The following is a 17841-nucleotide window of genomic DNA, read 5'->3' as shown; positions in this document are numbered from 1 at the left end:
GAATGAGCTGGCGAAGCATCTTGGCCCAGAAAAGAAACAATGCTAGAAGATGTTATGCGGATTATTTGAAGAGTACTCTCGAAATAACCTTTTCGTGGTTATTTATAGATACTTGGAGATTGCTAATCTTGCAATGTGAGGGCGGATAATTAGATGAAGGAGTTTCCTCTATCAACAGCTAGAATTTATTTGTTTGAAATGTTAAGGCAGCCAGATAATTTAGAAACTTTTAGGAACTTACTGTTACTACACTCTACTGTAGGTAATCTCAATTTGATTATTTTCTCTTAATTGTCTATGAAATGATAAACATGTTGTACGAAAATATCTTTTATATGTCCTGTAATCAAGGATTTTATTCTAGAAATTTAGGTTATGACAACAGCTGAAACAAAAACCGGTTATCCATCTTCATACCGAAGAATTGAAATTGATCAGCAAATTTTCATAACTAACTTATTCATGGGTAGGCAAATTCTTACTCATAATGAATACTTTCAAAGCAAAATAAGGAATTTTCATCTCTCGAGATACAACAAAGCAGCCACTTGCACAGCCTGCAGGATATCTCTAGATGCTTGCCCCTTCTTCAAGTTCAAAGATTCAAAACTTGCTCTAACTTTTATTGTGTCAGTTTAACTTGAATTAATGTAAACAGCGAGCATTGTTTATATTGACACAATATAATCAGGAACGGATCTAAGGGGGGCCGGGCGCCGGGCCCCCACATTTTAGGGCCCCCCAAAAACCTTTTCTTGGTTTCTAACATGAGCTTTATTTTTCATATTGTTCAAGTACTGTTAGAATTATTATTATTATTAGCTTTATTAGGGAGATTTTCATCTGTAACTGTTAGAAAATAAAGAAAAACATTTTTGGTCATCTCTCCGAGGGGCCTCCACATCCGCTTGGGCCCCGGGTCCCCACAATCCTTAATCCGGGCCTGAGTATAATTTAACATGTGTTAACTATGACAACGGTGGCCAGGAGGCGCTCCATAGAGTAGAACAAAGTTATGTTTCAGGAGAGTTTTAGGGGGTACGCTCAAGAGCGCATCAGAGGAGTTCTAGTGGTTCTGTTACCATCAACACTGTTTTTCGCAACACTAGGGGGGCTCAGAGAGGCTCATAGACGTTTTTTGGGGTCTCAGGAGCGCATCTTCGATGTTAGGGTGGGCAAAGGACGTTCCCTGGACCAAACTAGAGCGGAAAAAGAAGAGGAAGAATCACACCCGAATTTTATACAGTTGTTTTGAACGCAAAAATGAAACGTAAAAGCCTTACTCCAAAAAAATCCACCTTGTTGACCCAGTGGCCAGATTACCTTTGTATGGGTCCCCTCACATTGCCCAATTTATGGCAATGAGAAGGCGGACTCTCTCGCAAAGGTGGGCGCACAGGAAGGTGAGATCTATGATAAAAGAATTTCACATGATGAATTTTTCCATTTTGTTTGCTAGAGTTCTCTTCAAAGTTGGCAAAATGATTGGCGAGATGGCCAGCTGGAACGGTGGTTACATTCCATTGTTCCTAATGTTTCTTTGTGAGTGTGGTAGTATGGTTTGGATGTAAGTCGCAATTTCATTCGCGTGATGTCAAGGCTTATGTCCAACCATTACTCGCTAGACGCGTATTTATACAGAATTAACCTCGCGTTGAGCAATGTTTGTACTAAGTGCGGTTCCGGTTATGATGACATCGACCACGTAGTTTGGCAATGCCCGGATAATGACGCCTCCAGAGCACTACTTTTGGATACCCTTGAGGCCCGAGGTAGATAACCCTTTGTTGTTGTGAGAGATGTGTTGGGGACCCGCGATGTCACATACATGGGATGTATTTTCGGCGTTCTTCGCTTTGTTTGTATAAAAGTTGAATTCGCTTGTGTTTTCTTCTCCAGTTTTTTTCTCTGTTGTGTCCTCTTTGTGTTATCAAGCTGGTCCTGGCCATCCGGAAGACCAAGTCCCACAACAAGTTGGTACCAACACCACAAGGCACCGAATACGCTAGCAAGATGCGATTTACACCCGGATAAGCTGCAGTGAAACCTTTGGTCCAATCATTACCCTGTCCATCCCTCAAAATGTGACCTTCTAACCTCGAGCTGCCACGAGTACCCTGGCTTCCACCCATTACTAACAGATATCATTAAAAAGTAATTACTCTGTATAATGTATACTATTAAGTACAAAAAAAGATCCTCGGCTCCGTAAAGCGTTATACGCGAAGGAGCCCCAAATAAATGAACTAGATAAAAAAGTATTTCTTCAAAGATTCTTCAAGGATCTCCTAATGATTTCCTCACATAACTCTTTCAAAGATTTCAAGCATTCATCACTCATCTTGGCGTTCTTTTAAAGATTTCTTAAGACATTTTTCTTAGGAGTCCTACAATAATTACTGCAATGATTTCGTCGAAAAATTGCTGCAAGGATTCATCAAGGAGTTTCTCTAAGGATGTACTAACCCTACTAACATTTTTGCTGGATAAGAACTTAAAAGAGCTTACTTTCGAATTCGTTTGCTGCATAAGCTCTTATGCAGCTACATTTGTTAGTAGGGAAGAGATTTATCCTCGAATTCCTCCAGGTAATTTCCGAAGAATCCATAGCAAAATGATTCAAGAGTTCCTCTAGGAGAATCTATAGGAATTCTTTCAAATAATTTTTCTGGAATTCCTCTAGAGAATTCTTTAGTAGCTATCTACTCGAGGAGTTTCCCCAAGGTTTCCTTCAGGATTTTTTTTCTAGCGTTCCTCCAGGAGCACTTTCTAAAATTTATGATGTGATTTTTTATAAGACTCCTAAAAAACCTTTTCCATAAACCTTTTGAAACATCATCCTAAGTTTCCATCAAGCGTCTCAGTCAAGCATTTTTCCAAGATTTTATTATTGATTCCTCCAGAAATTCCCAAAAAAAAGTTTTAAAAAATCTCTTAGGAATTCTGGTAGGTTCACTATGCCTTTAGAAATCTTACGATCCTAATTTCATCCTGATTGAAAACAAAGCGATTACGGCACCGATTGATTCCGTAGGTGTTGCTATAGTTCATGCTCACTTCTAACGAAAATACTAAAATAAGATACAAAATAAAAAGTACTTCATTACTTTGTTTTGAGTGGGATGAACATGGGGGCGTATATGCTTAGTAAAAAATCAAATAATTTCTTCAGGAATACCCCCCAAGACTGTTTTGCCACTTTCTTTAGGAATTCTTTAAGCATCCCTAGAAGTATCCTTTAATTTGTTAAGGCTAAGATTTTATAAAGGACATCCATCGGGAATACTTCAGCAATCGCTTCGAGAACTCCTAGGATTTCTTAAGTATTTTTTTTTCCAAAAAATCTCTTACAATTATACAAAGATTCTTGCAGGAACTTGTTCGGAACGAGTGCGAAAGTTTCATCAATTGGATGAAGCATTTCTTGTTGATTTATTCAATAATTTCTCCAAAGGTTCTACCGATGATTACTTTCGGAATATTTCCCGGGTTCGCTTTAGAATTTTGGTTTTATTCAAAATTCTAAAGGAATTAAATATGTACTTTAAATATGCCTTTGAAAATTCCTCCAAAACCGTCTCTGGATTGGCAATCCATAGCCTTAACCACTAGGCTAACTGGAGACCCCAGACCGAGACCACACACCGCTATCAGGAAGAACACACACTACGTCATTTGTTAGTAGTAGGTATAGCTGATCACTTGTTATGCTAAATTTCATAAAGTTTTTTTTGTCGTAATTTTTGATGAATATCATAAATCATACATCCAAAATCAACCCAAGGATGCTTTCCGAGTACATCTTGGAATTCATCTAGAAGATTCTTCAAGAATTCCTTGATAAATTATTCCAAAAATTCCTGCAAGCATTTCTACAAGGATTCCTTTGGGAATTATTCCAAAATTCTTCTACAAGATCTCCCAAAGATCCGTCTAGGAAGGATTCATTGAAGAACTTCATGGACATAATCCTTGAAGGATCTTATGAAGAAATCTGTAGAGATATCCCTAAAGGAATGCTTGAAAAAAAAAATCTTAAAAATCCATGAAATAATTCCTGAACAAATGCTTGGAGGAGTTCCTGAAGATATCATTGTGAGCATTCGTAGATCAGTGCTTCAGAAGAGTTTCTGAAGTAATCCCTGAAAAAAGTTCTGAAGTAAAGCTTAGAGGAAGTTTTATAGAAGTCTTCGAAGTAACTACTAGATAAATTGTAAAAGATATCCCCGAAGGAATTATCGCAGATATCAGATAGTAATGTTACACAATATTTTTTTTTAATTTAGCTATGTCGTAGTCTCTGGTTATATTCTGTGAGCTCCAGTAAGTAATAGATTATGCAACATAACTCTATATAACCAAAACAGACACTTCAATTGCTGTAGATGCTAGATATTAAACATCATAATAGTTTGGATGGCCCCGGCTGATCTAATGATGTCCATTGAACATTCAGAAGATTTTTTGAACATGATAGATTACAAAAAGTAGCTTTGAATAATGAAAGAAGTTACCGTTGCACTCGTAGACTTTAGGATCGAAACTCAAGAATAGTTTGGATGACCTAGGATATCCTGACTGATCTGATACTGTTCTTTCAGAAAACTTACTGGACATGATAGATTACAAATCGTAGTTTTGTACAATGAAAGAAGTTGCAGTTACTCCCGTAGACTTCAGGATCCTAACTCAAGAACGGTTTGAATGACCTATGATATCGCGACTGATCTAAGGGCCCATATAGCCGATGCGGTAAACGCACGGGTATTCAGCATGACCATGCTGAGGGTCACGGGTTCGATTCCCGGTCGGTTCAGGATCTTTTCGTAAAGGAAATTTCCTTGACTTCCTTGGGCATAGAGTATCTTCGTGCCTGCCACACGATATACGCATGCAAAATGGTCATTGGCAGAGGAAGCTCTCAGTTAATAACTGTGGAAGTGCTCAAAGAACACTAAGCTGAGAAGCAGGCTTTGTCCCAATGAGGACGTTACGTCAAGAAGAGAGAAAGAGATCCCGACTGATCTGATACTGTCTAAGAAACTTTCAAAAGACTTACTGGACAAGATAGATTACAAATCGTAGCTTTGTATAATGAAAGAAGTTACCGTTACAACCGTAGACTTTAGGATCTAAACTGCCGTGAATCGCATATCAGTCCCATCTTTGCTGGATTTCCTATGCAAATGGGACAGATATGCGATTCACGGTAGTAAACTCAAGAACAGTTTGGACGACCTAGGATATTCCGACTGGTCTGATACTGTCTATTAACCTCTCAGAAGACTTATTATTATTATTATTATTATTATTATTATTATTATTATTATTAGCTTTATTAGGGAGATTTTCAGCCCAACGCTGGTTCATCTCCATTCAGAAGACTGATCTGATACTGTCTATAGAACATTCAGAAAACTTACTGGACATGATAGATTACAAATCGTAGCTTTGTATGCTGAAAGAAGTTACCGTAACACCCGTAGACTTTAAGATCTAAGCTCAAGAACAGTTTGGATTACCTAGGATATCCAGAAAAAATATTCTGTCTACCCTTTTTATGCTATTGAGCATGAAAACAACAGTAAAACGTAGAAAAGGTTCCATAATAACGCTTGGAAAAATTCCGTCTTCAAACGATTACACTAATTGATGACATCATACATTGCCACTCCATCCCATGTAATTCACATCATCAAATCACAGTTCCGATTAATATCATCCTAGTTCCCACTCCCATCGTACGGAATACGTTTCACTTACCTGCACAATATCGCCCTGCTCGTTTCCGGACGCCGTGAACGTCAGATGGCACAGGAATGGCAACCGGTTCCACTGAGGTGGCGGCACCGTTAATGAATACGTTCGCCCTATATCGCCGTAGTACGTTCGATTGCAAACTGTGCGAGAGTGGAAGAAAAAGAAGAGAAAAAAAAGAAAAACTTAGAAGAACAATTTAAACAATGCCGTTCCGTTTCGTTTCGAGGAGCAAAAACAAGCAATCGGCGAAGAAAAGTGAGCAACGATTCATTAGGAAGTAAGGGAACCGAAGTGAGATCGGTACGGGTTAGCAGCCATTGGTCGAAGGAACAGAAGGTCGAAAATGATATTCCTGTTTGTGTGCGTTTCCTTCGTCTTGTTTTTCTTTTCTCTTATCACCTCTCGGTAGCGTTATGCATAGTTGAGTTCATGTCACTTCATCAACAATTTCAAAGTAGCAATAGAAATTTCCTGATTTTTATCAAATTACATAAACTTACTCGGATAGATGTAAGAGTCTTAGTCACAAAGTTGGTACACCACCCGAATAACATGCCCTTTTTAACTAAATCGAGAGAAAAAAAAAACGAAATGGAATAAACTTTCACGAATGTGAATGTGTTTGTAAGTGAAACGGATGCCAGCTAGGAAAAAAAAAACTTCAAGACTCTACGCTGCTGTGGTGAAATGAAATTTAATTTACTGCTAGCACGCTTCTGACACGAAGACGAAGAATTTTCTCTCCCTCCTAACTCGGCTAAAGTAAGCAAGTCATTGCTGAACTGAGTTCAGATTCGAGATGAAAGCTTGCTGTGCTTTTTTTTCTCCCTCTCTTTTAGCTAAGAAATATGAGGCAAATTCTATAACATAATGGTGGGTTCATTAAGTTAAAAGTTTACAAGAAGATCAAATAGGTTCCGTTTCCTTGGATGGTGATGGTCGGAAGATGTGGCGTAATCGTGAGATCAAGTTGTATTTCCGCTTGTTGCTAATCAAATGTGCTGGGTTTTACTTCTGAGGAATTCAAGGAGGAATCTTAACTTTTTAAATTAAGCAATCCATAATCCAATTGATTTTGGTAACAGATGTGTGTCTCATTACTTGTGAACAAGATTTCTTCGTTTATTTTTGATGGAAAACATTGTATCAAAGAGGTAAACTAGCAAAACAAGGCCTTCTTTAGAAACTATACATGTATAAGCATTTTCATCACTCCGTAAGTTTTCCCAAAGATATACATGATACAAAGTTTATAAAAGTGTAAAATTTTGAAAGTAGAGAATTTAACGTAACACAAAATTTCTCAAGGAAATATATAAATTTGTATCCACATTTTGTTATTGGCATTCCAATAGAGACGAAGCCTGATAATGCTGCTATGAATAGTAATACAAAGTACCATATTTATTATTGTTATTATTATTATTATTATTATTATTATTATTATTATTATTATTATTTTTTTTTTTATAAAGAATTTTCAACCCCGGCTTTATTCAACACTCCAGCTTCAACGGTTTAATTGAGGGCTGTCTTTGCCAATGTTCAATTTTTGTGACAGGTAAAAATATAGATCATCAATTATGAAAATATCCTTAATATGATTGTATGGGCCCTTCTGCGCAATCAATACGACTGCTTGCATAATGAAAATGTTCACAATGATAATCACAGCTGAGTAACAATTATGACTTTATAGCGAGAAATCGCGTACTGTTACATAACAGTGAAAGATCTTTATCTCTACAGCTACAGCTCGGAGACACTCACATTGTCAGCCTGTTCAATGTTTGCTCGAGCCAAACGTGCACCAAAATTTAGATCCAAAAAGTTTGCTCCTTCCTTCCATCCAAATGCTTACACATATGTGAACGTAGTAGGGACGAATGCGCTAATGATATGCGCACATTGGGGATAATTAAAATTTCCTCTGACTTCATTTGTCACTTGTGGGGAAACGAGGAGAGAGAAAAAAGCTAGCGGCCGTACTGTGTACACGCAAATACGTACGGTTGGGTGTTTGGTATGAAATGCGCCTTCGAAATAGTGAAAGTAATTTTCAATTAGGGGGATTAGGGGCATAATATACACCCGGGGCGAAATGGACACCCCTGTTTTTGCCGAAACCGTTAACTTTTATGTTAAACTTTTAATGCGTTAGTGTAAAGGAACAAGTCATGGTTTTTTTTTCAAAAGTTCCATTTATCCATCCAGAATAACCAAAATATCATTGAAATTGAAATATGTTTTTCATATGGCGAAATTCTTATAATTTCGAGGCAGCAGCAAATAAGGTATTACGAGTGTTGGAGTATGTCCACCATAAAAACAAGTGAATTGTTACTTTATCTACATGTATACGGAGATTTAGCAATGGATGAAGTAATTTATTTGTGATCAGAATTTACTTAAAAAAGCAATTTTAATGTTGTAGTCGATTCAGGGCGAAATGAACACAGGCAATTATGAATGGATGTAGGCGCATTGCATAAGGACTGTATCGGAAATTAACTATAAACGTTCACAATTGCCTGAAAAATAATCTGTTCGAAATAAACATAACTTTATTTTTGGAGATACTATGTAAATCTTTTAAATAAAGGATGGCAGTTCTGATTTTCCAAAAATAATCATTTAACTTGGACTTTTATCTCAAAGATTGCACATATGTTTTTAAAATTTTGGACACCTCCTAAAAATTTAAAATTGCAAAAACTGTGGGAAAATATTCAATTATTTCTCTTATTTTTGCGCAATTATATTCTTTGCTCATGATATAGGAAAATTATTTTCATCAAGTAAAATACCCTCCGCAGTTTAGGGCAATTCTTAAAAATGAAAAAAGGCCATTTTTCGAGGAGCTCTTTTTTTATGCGTCTTCAAAGAACGATTACGCAAATAAAAAAATACATAAAATTGAAAATTTGCATTTTTTTCGATTGGGTATTAATTTCAATCTGTTGAAGAGGTAGTTTTACCAGAGAATGGATTTTTATAACCTCTAAAGATATTTAAAACAGAGCGTCAAAGTTCGACCAAAAAGTAGGTGTTTTTTGGGATACACCATATTCTTAATGTTGGAGGTTTTTCTATCCAAAATAAGAATTTTAAAAGTCGGTTTTGAGTGATATGTTATGTGTACATAACTGCTAGTAATAATCATTATTTTCCAGATTTTTCCCCGTACAAATTTTTTTCGCTACAAATGTTTGAAACGTTAAAAAATTAAAAAAAAAATGCAGTTTGTACAGATTGCTATTTTGTGTGGAATACTCATAGAACCATATTTTCAATAATACTAAACATTTTCCAAATTTCTTCCAGCTGTTCTAAACTTTACTATATTGGGAAGATTTCATAGAAGAACCGGAATGAAAAGACCAACCGTACGTCGAGATAGACCATTTCGAATGTTTATAGTTAATTTCCGATACAGTCCTTACTGTTAGGCGTTTTAGTGAGTTTGGAAAAAATCAATCCGATTATTTTAGCCTAAAATTTATTTAATTAACTTTGATGTTCTGTAAACTCGTCTATGATGGAGTATTATATCAGTGGTATTGATCTCTGTAAGCAAATTCCTTAACTGGTCGATTTAACCAAAGAATTAGCATAAAATATGCTGGGGTGTCCATTATGCCCCGATGGGTGTCCATTTCGCCCCGTACCTTTCTTGCCAGCTCTGAAAAACACACGATTTACAATTCATTATTTCTTCACAATAAAGAAATTCTACCTGCTGTAAATGATTGAAAGACGTAGGAAACAAGTGAAAGTTGTAAGTCAACTGATAATATGTTAAGTTTTACTCTGTTTTACAGGCCTAACGTACTCATTTGCTTAGGGTGTCCATTATGCCCCTAATCCCCCTATTAGCTATGTAATGCAGCTTTTCTTCTTGATGCAGTTATTTTAATAATGTTTGGTAATGTATTTCTTTATTATTTCTGTATTCTGTCATATTAAATTTTGTTTGATCTTTTTGTGGCATTTTTAACTCCAGTTTACAGAACATGAAACGTTATCAATGTTGGAGTCGAGTCAAGTACGAGACACTTAAGACGACCTTACAGTTGAGGTCGAAATACACATAGGATGCAGGAACACAGAGTTGGAACAGTATAAATCCGCCTAAGATGAACGCAGTATACGTTCAGCAAGCCTGCCTATTTTTCCACCAATTTTTTTTTACATAAATAAATCAGATTTTTCAATAATAAATGTAAAAGTTCCCAATTGAAAACCATCAAATCAGCAATTGACAATTAAGCAATAAGTACGAAACAACGATCAATTAACTTGAATGCAAGTCTAGCTAAAAGCATCGGCCCAGACATGCGGGCAAGCCGCATGGAGGATTGTGGAACTGAGGCGGCAGATGGCCGCCGAAGCTTCCGAAATCCGACGCGCCGTAACTGCGTCGATTTGGTTCTAGACAATCTACAGATCCAAGAATTAGTCCGGTATAATGCGAACAGAGATGTTATCCTTTTTTAAAGTCCGACGAACGTTAGCGAGTTCAGTCAGCAAGCGATTGTCTGTTAAATTGCACACATAGTTTCAGTCTTTCTATCATTGTTCTGTGATGCAGTATGTTCGATTTTTTTTTGTTGGAAAAATGTTTTTTATTGCAATTGTTGATTAATTTGTGGAAATTCTGGCATTTTTTTTGCTTGAAATCAATTATTTATGGGAAAATTTTGATTTATTTATGCACTTTTTGATTTGTTTATGGAACTTTTATAGTTTATTATTGATTCCCCTATTTATTTATAGGCAATTTTCCTACTGAAAATTATCGATGGATTCATTTAAACACCATGCCTAGATATCCAGGGATTCCTTCAGAAAATCTAACTGGGATTTTTTGAAAATTCTACCAGGAATACCTTTGGAGATTTCGGTGAAACATCCTTCACAAATTTCTCTTAAAATTCCTTTACAAAATTCTAAGTTTCCTTAGGCATTTGTTTTTCAAAGTTTTCCAGAGATTACCCCAGAAACTAATTTAAAGGAACTTTTTTAAAAATATTCCCTGGACTCCTTCCGATATTGCTCCTTCATAAAATCCTTCAGGAATTCTTTTCGTAAAATATTCCACTGATTTCGTTTGAAAGTCCTCTGGGACATCTTTCAGGAATTGCTTCAAAATTTCTTTTTTAATTTTCGTTAGAAAATCCTCCAAAAATTCTGCAAAAAATCCTTTGAGAAAATCCCCAAGTAACACACTTGTCACCGAAGAGTCACGGCGGCGCAGGTTTTTGTTGCGCATAAGTCACTGTGACTTACTTCTGACAAATAAACACTTACTTGCTAGAAGTAAGTCACAGTAACTTCTGCGCAACAAAAACCTGCGCCGCCGTGACTCTTCGATGACAAGTGTGTTACTTGGGTCTTTCACGGGTTTCATTAAAATTTCCCCAGCCGATTTTTTTTTTTTCAAAAATCCGCATAAGAATGCTTTTGGAAACTCATCCACGGGTTCTTTCAGAAATGCTTTCATCCATTCCTCAACAACGTCACTCCAGAAACTATTCCAATCTTCTTTAATCCATCTTCAATACACTCCTTCAAAATTCTTTTAAAGATTCCTTCAGAAATTCTTCCAGCGATTCTTTTACAAATTTTCTTAGATATTCCCTCACAAGTTTCTGATGAGATCGCTCCATGAATTAGTCCAAAGATTCCAAGTCCGGGGAAAACGTCCATGAAATTCTTCATAAACTAGCTGACCCAACGTGGCTAGCCACATTAGCTAAGAAAAGATTATTTTTAAAATTCTAGTCACACTGCTTCACTGCAACACTTTTTCACATAAACGTCTGTTGGTTCATAAAATACGGCTATTCTTCTGGTCGTACGCTTTTATATAGTAGATAGGAGAGTTCCAGAGATTTCTAGAATGTTCAGCTATTTCTGTAAAGTTCTCGAGAACATTCCAGAATCTCTCTCCAGAATGCTTTTCTCTTGAACGTTTACTAATCTCCAGAAAGTTCTAGAAATTTTATAATTTTTGATGTTCCAGAACTTTTTAGAATGTACATTTTAATTTTTCATGAACGCTCACCAACCCCGAACATTCTCGGTATTACAAAATATGTTCCAGAAAATTCCAGATGATTTGTTTTCTTCTTCTTTCTGCTACTTCTAAAGTTTCAGCAGCTTCTAGAAAGTTTCAGGTATTTAAAACAGATTGATGTTCCAGAATATTCTAGAGAATTTTTCCGTTTTTTTAGGCACGTTCAGTAGCTTAATGAAATGTCTCAAAAATTTTATGAATTGGGTTATTTCATAACATTCTTGAAGGTTATTTTTCTTTTTTCTGGAATGATCAATTTTTAGTCACTTTTCGTAAATTTAAAATGTTGAAAAAGTTTCCTAGTCTTGTTTTTGGGACGTCCAGTAGCTTCTCGAAAGTTCTTATAATCTTGAGAATTTTGATGATCTAGAACATACTTGCATATTATTATTCTTCTTTTTTAAACATTCAGTAATCTCCCAGAAAATTCCCTTTATTCTTTCTTGCATGATAATTAACTTCCAAAAAGTTCTCGAAATTATAAAAAAAACTGTAACAGAACATTTCAGCAGGTTCTATTCCTTTCTCTTTTTGAAACATTTAGTAGCTTACAGAAAGTTTTCCATATTTGAGAAAGTGTGATAATCCAGAATATCTCAGATGATTCTTTACTTTTGAAACATTCCTCCTGGAAGTTAGCTTTCCAGAAATTTCATAGATGTTTATGTTCCACAAGGTTCTTTTCTTGCTAGTTCCCTAACTTCCATAAAGTTTTCTAAATTTTATAAAGTTTTATGTTTAGAACATTCTAGAAGGTTCTTTTCGTAAAAGTTTAACAACGTAGCAGTGGTCATTTGAAAAGGTAGTTCTCAGTTAATAACTGTGGAAGAGCTCATAGACAGAAGCTCATAGCTGAGAAGCAGGATTTGTCCCAGTTGAGATGTTACGATTAAAGATTCTTCCCTTCCCTTTGAAGCGTCCAGAAACTTCAAGGAGATTCCCAAAACTTGAGTAGTTCAATACTCCAGAACATTCTAGAACGTTCTTTTCCTTTTTTTCTGGAACTTTTAGCAACATCCAGAATGTTCTTTAAAATTTTAGAATATTGATGTTCCAGAATACTCCAGAAGGTTCTTCTTATTATTTCTAGGAAGTTAAAAAACATCCAGAAAGTTCTTGTAATTTTTAGAAATTTGATACAACCATGGTGAAACATTTTAACGAAACATTTCAAAGCGTTACGGACAGACAGATAGACAACGCTGGGCTTTTATATATATGATTAATCCATTACTCCATGAATATGGTCTCAACCGTACCGTATATACACACCAATAGATATACACTCCCGTTCAAAAGTTTGGGGTCACCCCCTCAAAAACATGTCATTTTTTTAGGCCCATATCTCCGCCAATTTGCGTCCGATTTCAAAACCCTAGGTTTCATTCAAAAGATAATAAGTCAAAGAAACATTGAACATGATTTAAAAGAAACTTTTTCAAAAAAAATTGTATGTAAACTTAACCCAAAGTTGCCAAATTTTCTAAAAAATGAATATAAACTTACGGCAGTGTCGCTGGAAATTGGGTCGACCAAATTTTAAGATGAGAGCGGTAATATGACCCATTTTCTATTAGCTTTCAATTGCTTTTTACAGAACTTAGCTAAAAAATCTAGAAAAAAAGTTATTAAGTAAATTAATCCTTGATGTCATCGACCAAAAGTTTGGGGTCACCCCTCAAAATGCTGTATCGGTCAAAAGTTTGGGGTCACTATCGTAAAACATGGAAAAGTGATTTGTTGATATCTTTGTCATCTTTCATTCAATTTTAATTCTTCTTGGCTTATTTGAAACAAAACGAATGATACTTACTGCATAGACATTGAACCACACATATTTGTTGAAATTTACATACTAAAACTTAACGTAAAGTTGCCTCATTTTTTGAAGCGTGGTAAAATGTGCTAACTTTACATAACATTTTTATATACAAAAATCGTTAAATACGTTAAGTTGAAGACATCAAACATAAATTTAGTTAATTATCTTTGAAATGAGCCAAAAATAATTAAAATTGAACTTTAGATGACGAAGATATCACCAAATCACTTTTCCATGTTTTACGAAAGTGACCCCAAACTTTTAACCGATACATCATATTGAGGGGTGACCCCAAACTTTTGGTCGATGACATCAAGGATTAATTTACTTAATAACTTTTTTTTCTAGATTTTTTAGCTAAGTTCTGTAAAAAGCAGTTGAAAGCTAATAGAAAATGGGTCATATTACCGCTCTCATCTTAAAATTTGGTCGACCCAACTTCCAGCGACACTGCCGTAAGTTTATATTCATTTTTTAGAAAATTTGGCAACTTTGGGTTAAGTTTACATGCAAAATTTTTGAAAAAGTTTCTTTTAAATCATGTTCAAAGTTTCTTTGACTTATTATCTTTTGAATGAAACCTAGGGTTTTGAAATCGGACGCAAATTGGCGGAGATATGGGCCTAAAAAAATGACATGTTTTTGAGGGGGTGACCCCAAACTTTTGAACGGGAGTGTACATATATTCACGAATTCTTAGATCTAGCAGACTTTCTACTATCTACTATCAAAAACAATTAAAATATCAAGAATTCAAATCGAAAAAGGTACCCGGGTATCCTGCCGGCCACCGGCCACACAAGGGTTAAAATCTACCAAAGTTGTTTTTCATAAACTCCTTCAGCGGTTTTTTTTTTTCAGAAATTCTTCAGAAATCTTCAGATATTCTATCTTGAATTTTTCCAATATTTTTTTGGGTAGATTTCTATGGGTTCCTTGTGAAATTCCACTTGAAATTGCTTTAGATTTTCTTTTAGAGATTTGATTAAAAAATCATCAGAATGTTCTCCAAGAAATCCTTTACAACTATGTGTAGGGATACTTTCGCAAATTCTTTCAAACATTCTTTCATTAGTTCTTTCAGTGGTTTCTTCAGATACTTTCCCATAGATTGTTTCAAAAATTCATTTACCATAGATTTCAGGAATTGCTCTCGGAACTCCAAGTGCTACGCCAAAAATAACTCTGAATCCTCCCATCAAGGTTGCAATATTTGTTGTCGATAATACAGAAAATCCGGTAGGAATTCTTGCATTATTACTTTAATGATTCAGACAGGTTATTTTCCAGAAATTCCTACAGGTGTTTAAACAAAGATTCAGCAGCGGATTCCTTCAAAAAAATTCCAGAGATTTTTTCAGAAATTCTTTTGAAAAACTTTTTACAAATGCCACAGGGATTTCTTTTGAAAATCTTCCCAGAAACTTCTATCAAAGGATTTTCTCAGAAATCGCTCCTGGGGTTCCAACAGAATTTTGAAACCTGGAATGTATTCAGAGATCCCTGCGGAATTTATTCAAATATTCCTCCGATGATTCTTTTTTTAAGAATTGTACAAAAATTACTGAAGAATTCTTTAAAGAATCCCTGAAGGAATTTTAAAAAATCTCCTGGAGGATTGTTGCAAGGAATTCCATAAAAAAGTAGTTTGAAACTACTAGAACAAATTCTTGAAAATTTTTTGGGAGGAACTCCTGAACAAAAATTGCTGAACCAATTTCTGAATTAATCTCTGAAGCTTTACCTTCATAATAGCCTAGGAATTAACATAAGAGATTTCCTGAAAAAAAAACACCTTGAGATATCCGCTCATTTCTCAAGAAAAAGTTCATGAGAGTCTTCTGGAAGAACTTTCCAAGTGATTTCTACGAAAATTCCTCAGAAATACTGGTGGCATCCTTGAATTAATCTCTTAGTACAGGGATTCCAGGATACAAGAAACACATGTGTCACGCAAAAGTCACGGCAGCGCTGGTTTTTGTAGCGCAAAAGTCCCTGTGAATTATGTCGTTTTCGTTTTTGCGGTGGAGCTACACCGGTGCAGCACATTTGCACCGAAAATGTTCGTTTTTTAAATCACTTTCTGAAATTTCTGAAAAAATTCCAACAATTCTGCAAACGTCTTTGAAGACCCTTTTTTTTTGATTTTCGTGCTACACCGGTGCAGCACTTTTTCTGCACCGCGCATGATAGTGTAGCACTCAAAAAATCGGGAGTGTAGCTGGTGCACACCGTGTCCATCAATCAGCGTTTGCAAAGTTGTCAATATTTTGGTGTTTATACACGCACACCAATGCAACTGCACCGAAAATGTTCGTTTATTCTACAAAAAGTGTAGCACGAAGCGGTGTAGCACCGCCGCAAAAACGAAAACGACATTACTCCCAACAAATTAATACTTATTTGCTAGAAGTCAGACACAATGACTTCTGCGCAACAAATGCCTACACCGCCGTAACTCTTATATGGCAAATGTGCTTCTTACGGAGGATTTTCTGAAGAAATCCTTGGAAGAACTCCTCGAGATAACTCTCAAGGAATTCTCTTAAAATTTCCTTATACAATTTCTGAAAAAAAACGCATTCGTGAACATTCTAGGAAACACTGAAGAAATATTTTTTTTTAACCCTTTGCAGCACTCGCTTTCAACACTTCCTTAATAAATGGAGTAATACCCGGAGGAACATCTTAAAAAAAAAACCAAGCAACACTTCGATGCTTTGTGAAAAAAAAATCTGCTGGGATTGCACATTTTGAAGAAACGTTTGCAGGAATTTCTGAAGATACACCTGGATAAATTCCTACCAGATTTTTTTTTTAAATATTCTAGAAGAATTTTCAAAGAAATGTCACAGTATTACTTCTGAAAAAAATCTGAAGAGATACCTTAAGGCGAAACTGGAAGCATTTCCTCATTTTTTTGGTTATTGATTTTTTATAAAATAACGAAGCAATATTTTCAAAATCGGTTTTTGTACACATGTAGAGTATGGGTCAAGGTATCCTCTGAATTTTTTGTGGTGGAAAAAGTTTTCCATTTTTGCAGAAACAATTTTTTGTGAAATTTTATTCAAAAATGGTTTCTGCAAAAACGAAAAACATTTTCAACCACGAAGAAATATCAGGAGATACCTTGATCCATACTCTACATGTGTACGAAAACCGATTTTGAAAATATTGATTTGTTATTTTATAAAAAAAATCAAAAACCAAAAAGTGAGGAAATGGATCCAGTTTCGCCTCAATTGATGTAGCTAGGATTTCTTCTAGAGGTTGTCCAGGGGCTGACATGAGATGGCTTTTAAGCGACATGATCGTCCTATATGTGAGTATGCAGATCGTTATTGCAGTTTAGAGGTATCAAAAGACTGTTTTACACGCTGAAAAATAAATTGTAAACACAATAAATTCTAGTTCAAATCAACCGAATTTTCAGTTTGTTATATCAACAAACTGATTTCTTGTTTAAACTGAACTATTTCATTGTTTGATTTTACAAATATTTTCATTTGTCGAAATTTTTGACAGTTTGTTAGACTAAACTGAGATTTAGTAGTTTCAACATAAAATAATGGATTGTTTTAAACTACCGCACTTTTGTCTCTAACAAAGCTGGAATGTGATTGTGTTGGTGACGGCAGCTCCCACGGCAGCTCGGAAATCTATTTTTAGACACTCGACAAGCGAATGAAAAATAGAACGGATAAAAAAAAGACAAAAAGGAGAAACCGACCAACGTTTTGTGGATGCTGTCTTGAGTACCTGCACGTTATCCATCACAGTCAAAACTGCTCTTGGAAATTGCCGTGATGGATTTGCTACACCTTCCTCGTTGTGGCAAAGTTGGGGTAAGAATTTTAAAGATCCACTCAACATTTCTTTCCTGCGATATCTTTAGAAGTTCCTCCAGTGATTGTTCCAGTGCTGTTTTCGTGATCTCCTTCGGGAATTTTTCCAGCGATCCTTAAAGGTATTTCCGCAGAATAACTGCAGACATGAATTTATTTATTTACTTATTTATTCAGGGATTCCTACAGAACTTCTTCTAGGAATTCGCTAATAAAACTCTCCTGTGAATCCCAAAGGAATTTTTCAGAAATGACTCCAAGAATTTCTCCAGTGATTCACCCGGGAATTCCTCCTGTGATTCCTTCAGGAACACGTTCCAAGACTATTTTAA

The 17841-nt window shown here is 35.6% G+C and overlaps 1 protein-coding gene across 1 annotated transcript in view; it reads right to left on the bottom strand.

The window, feature by feature from the left end:
• The window catches only part of LOC109418868 (uncharacterized), a 515512-nt gene that overhangs the window by 281691 nt on the left and 215980 nt on the right, over window positions 1-17841 (bottom strand). The window contains exon 3 of the mRNA XM_062853981.1: window positions 5764-5900. Coding sequence (XP_062709965.1) covers window positions 5764-5900 — 137 coding nt within the window. The remainder of the gene's footprint in view (window positions 1-5763; window positions 5901-17841) is intronic.

The sequence above is a fragment of the Aedes albopictus genome, chromosome 2, assembly GCF_035046485.1.
Source record: "Aedes albopictus strain Foshan chromosome 2, AalbF5, whole genome shotgun sequence".
NCBI lineage: Eukaryota > Metazoa > Arthropoda > Insecta > Diptera > Culicidae > Aedes > Aedes albopictus.
This window is presented reverse-complemented; position numbering and strand designations above follow the sequence as displayed.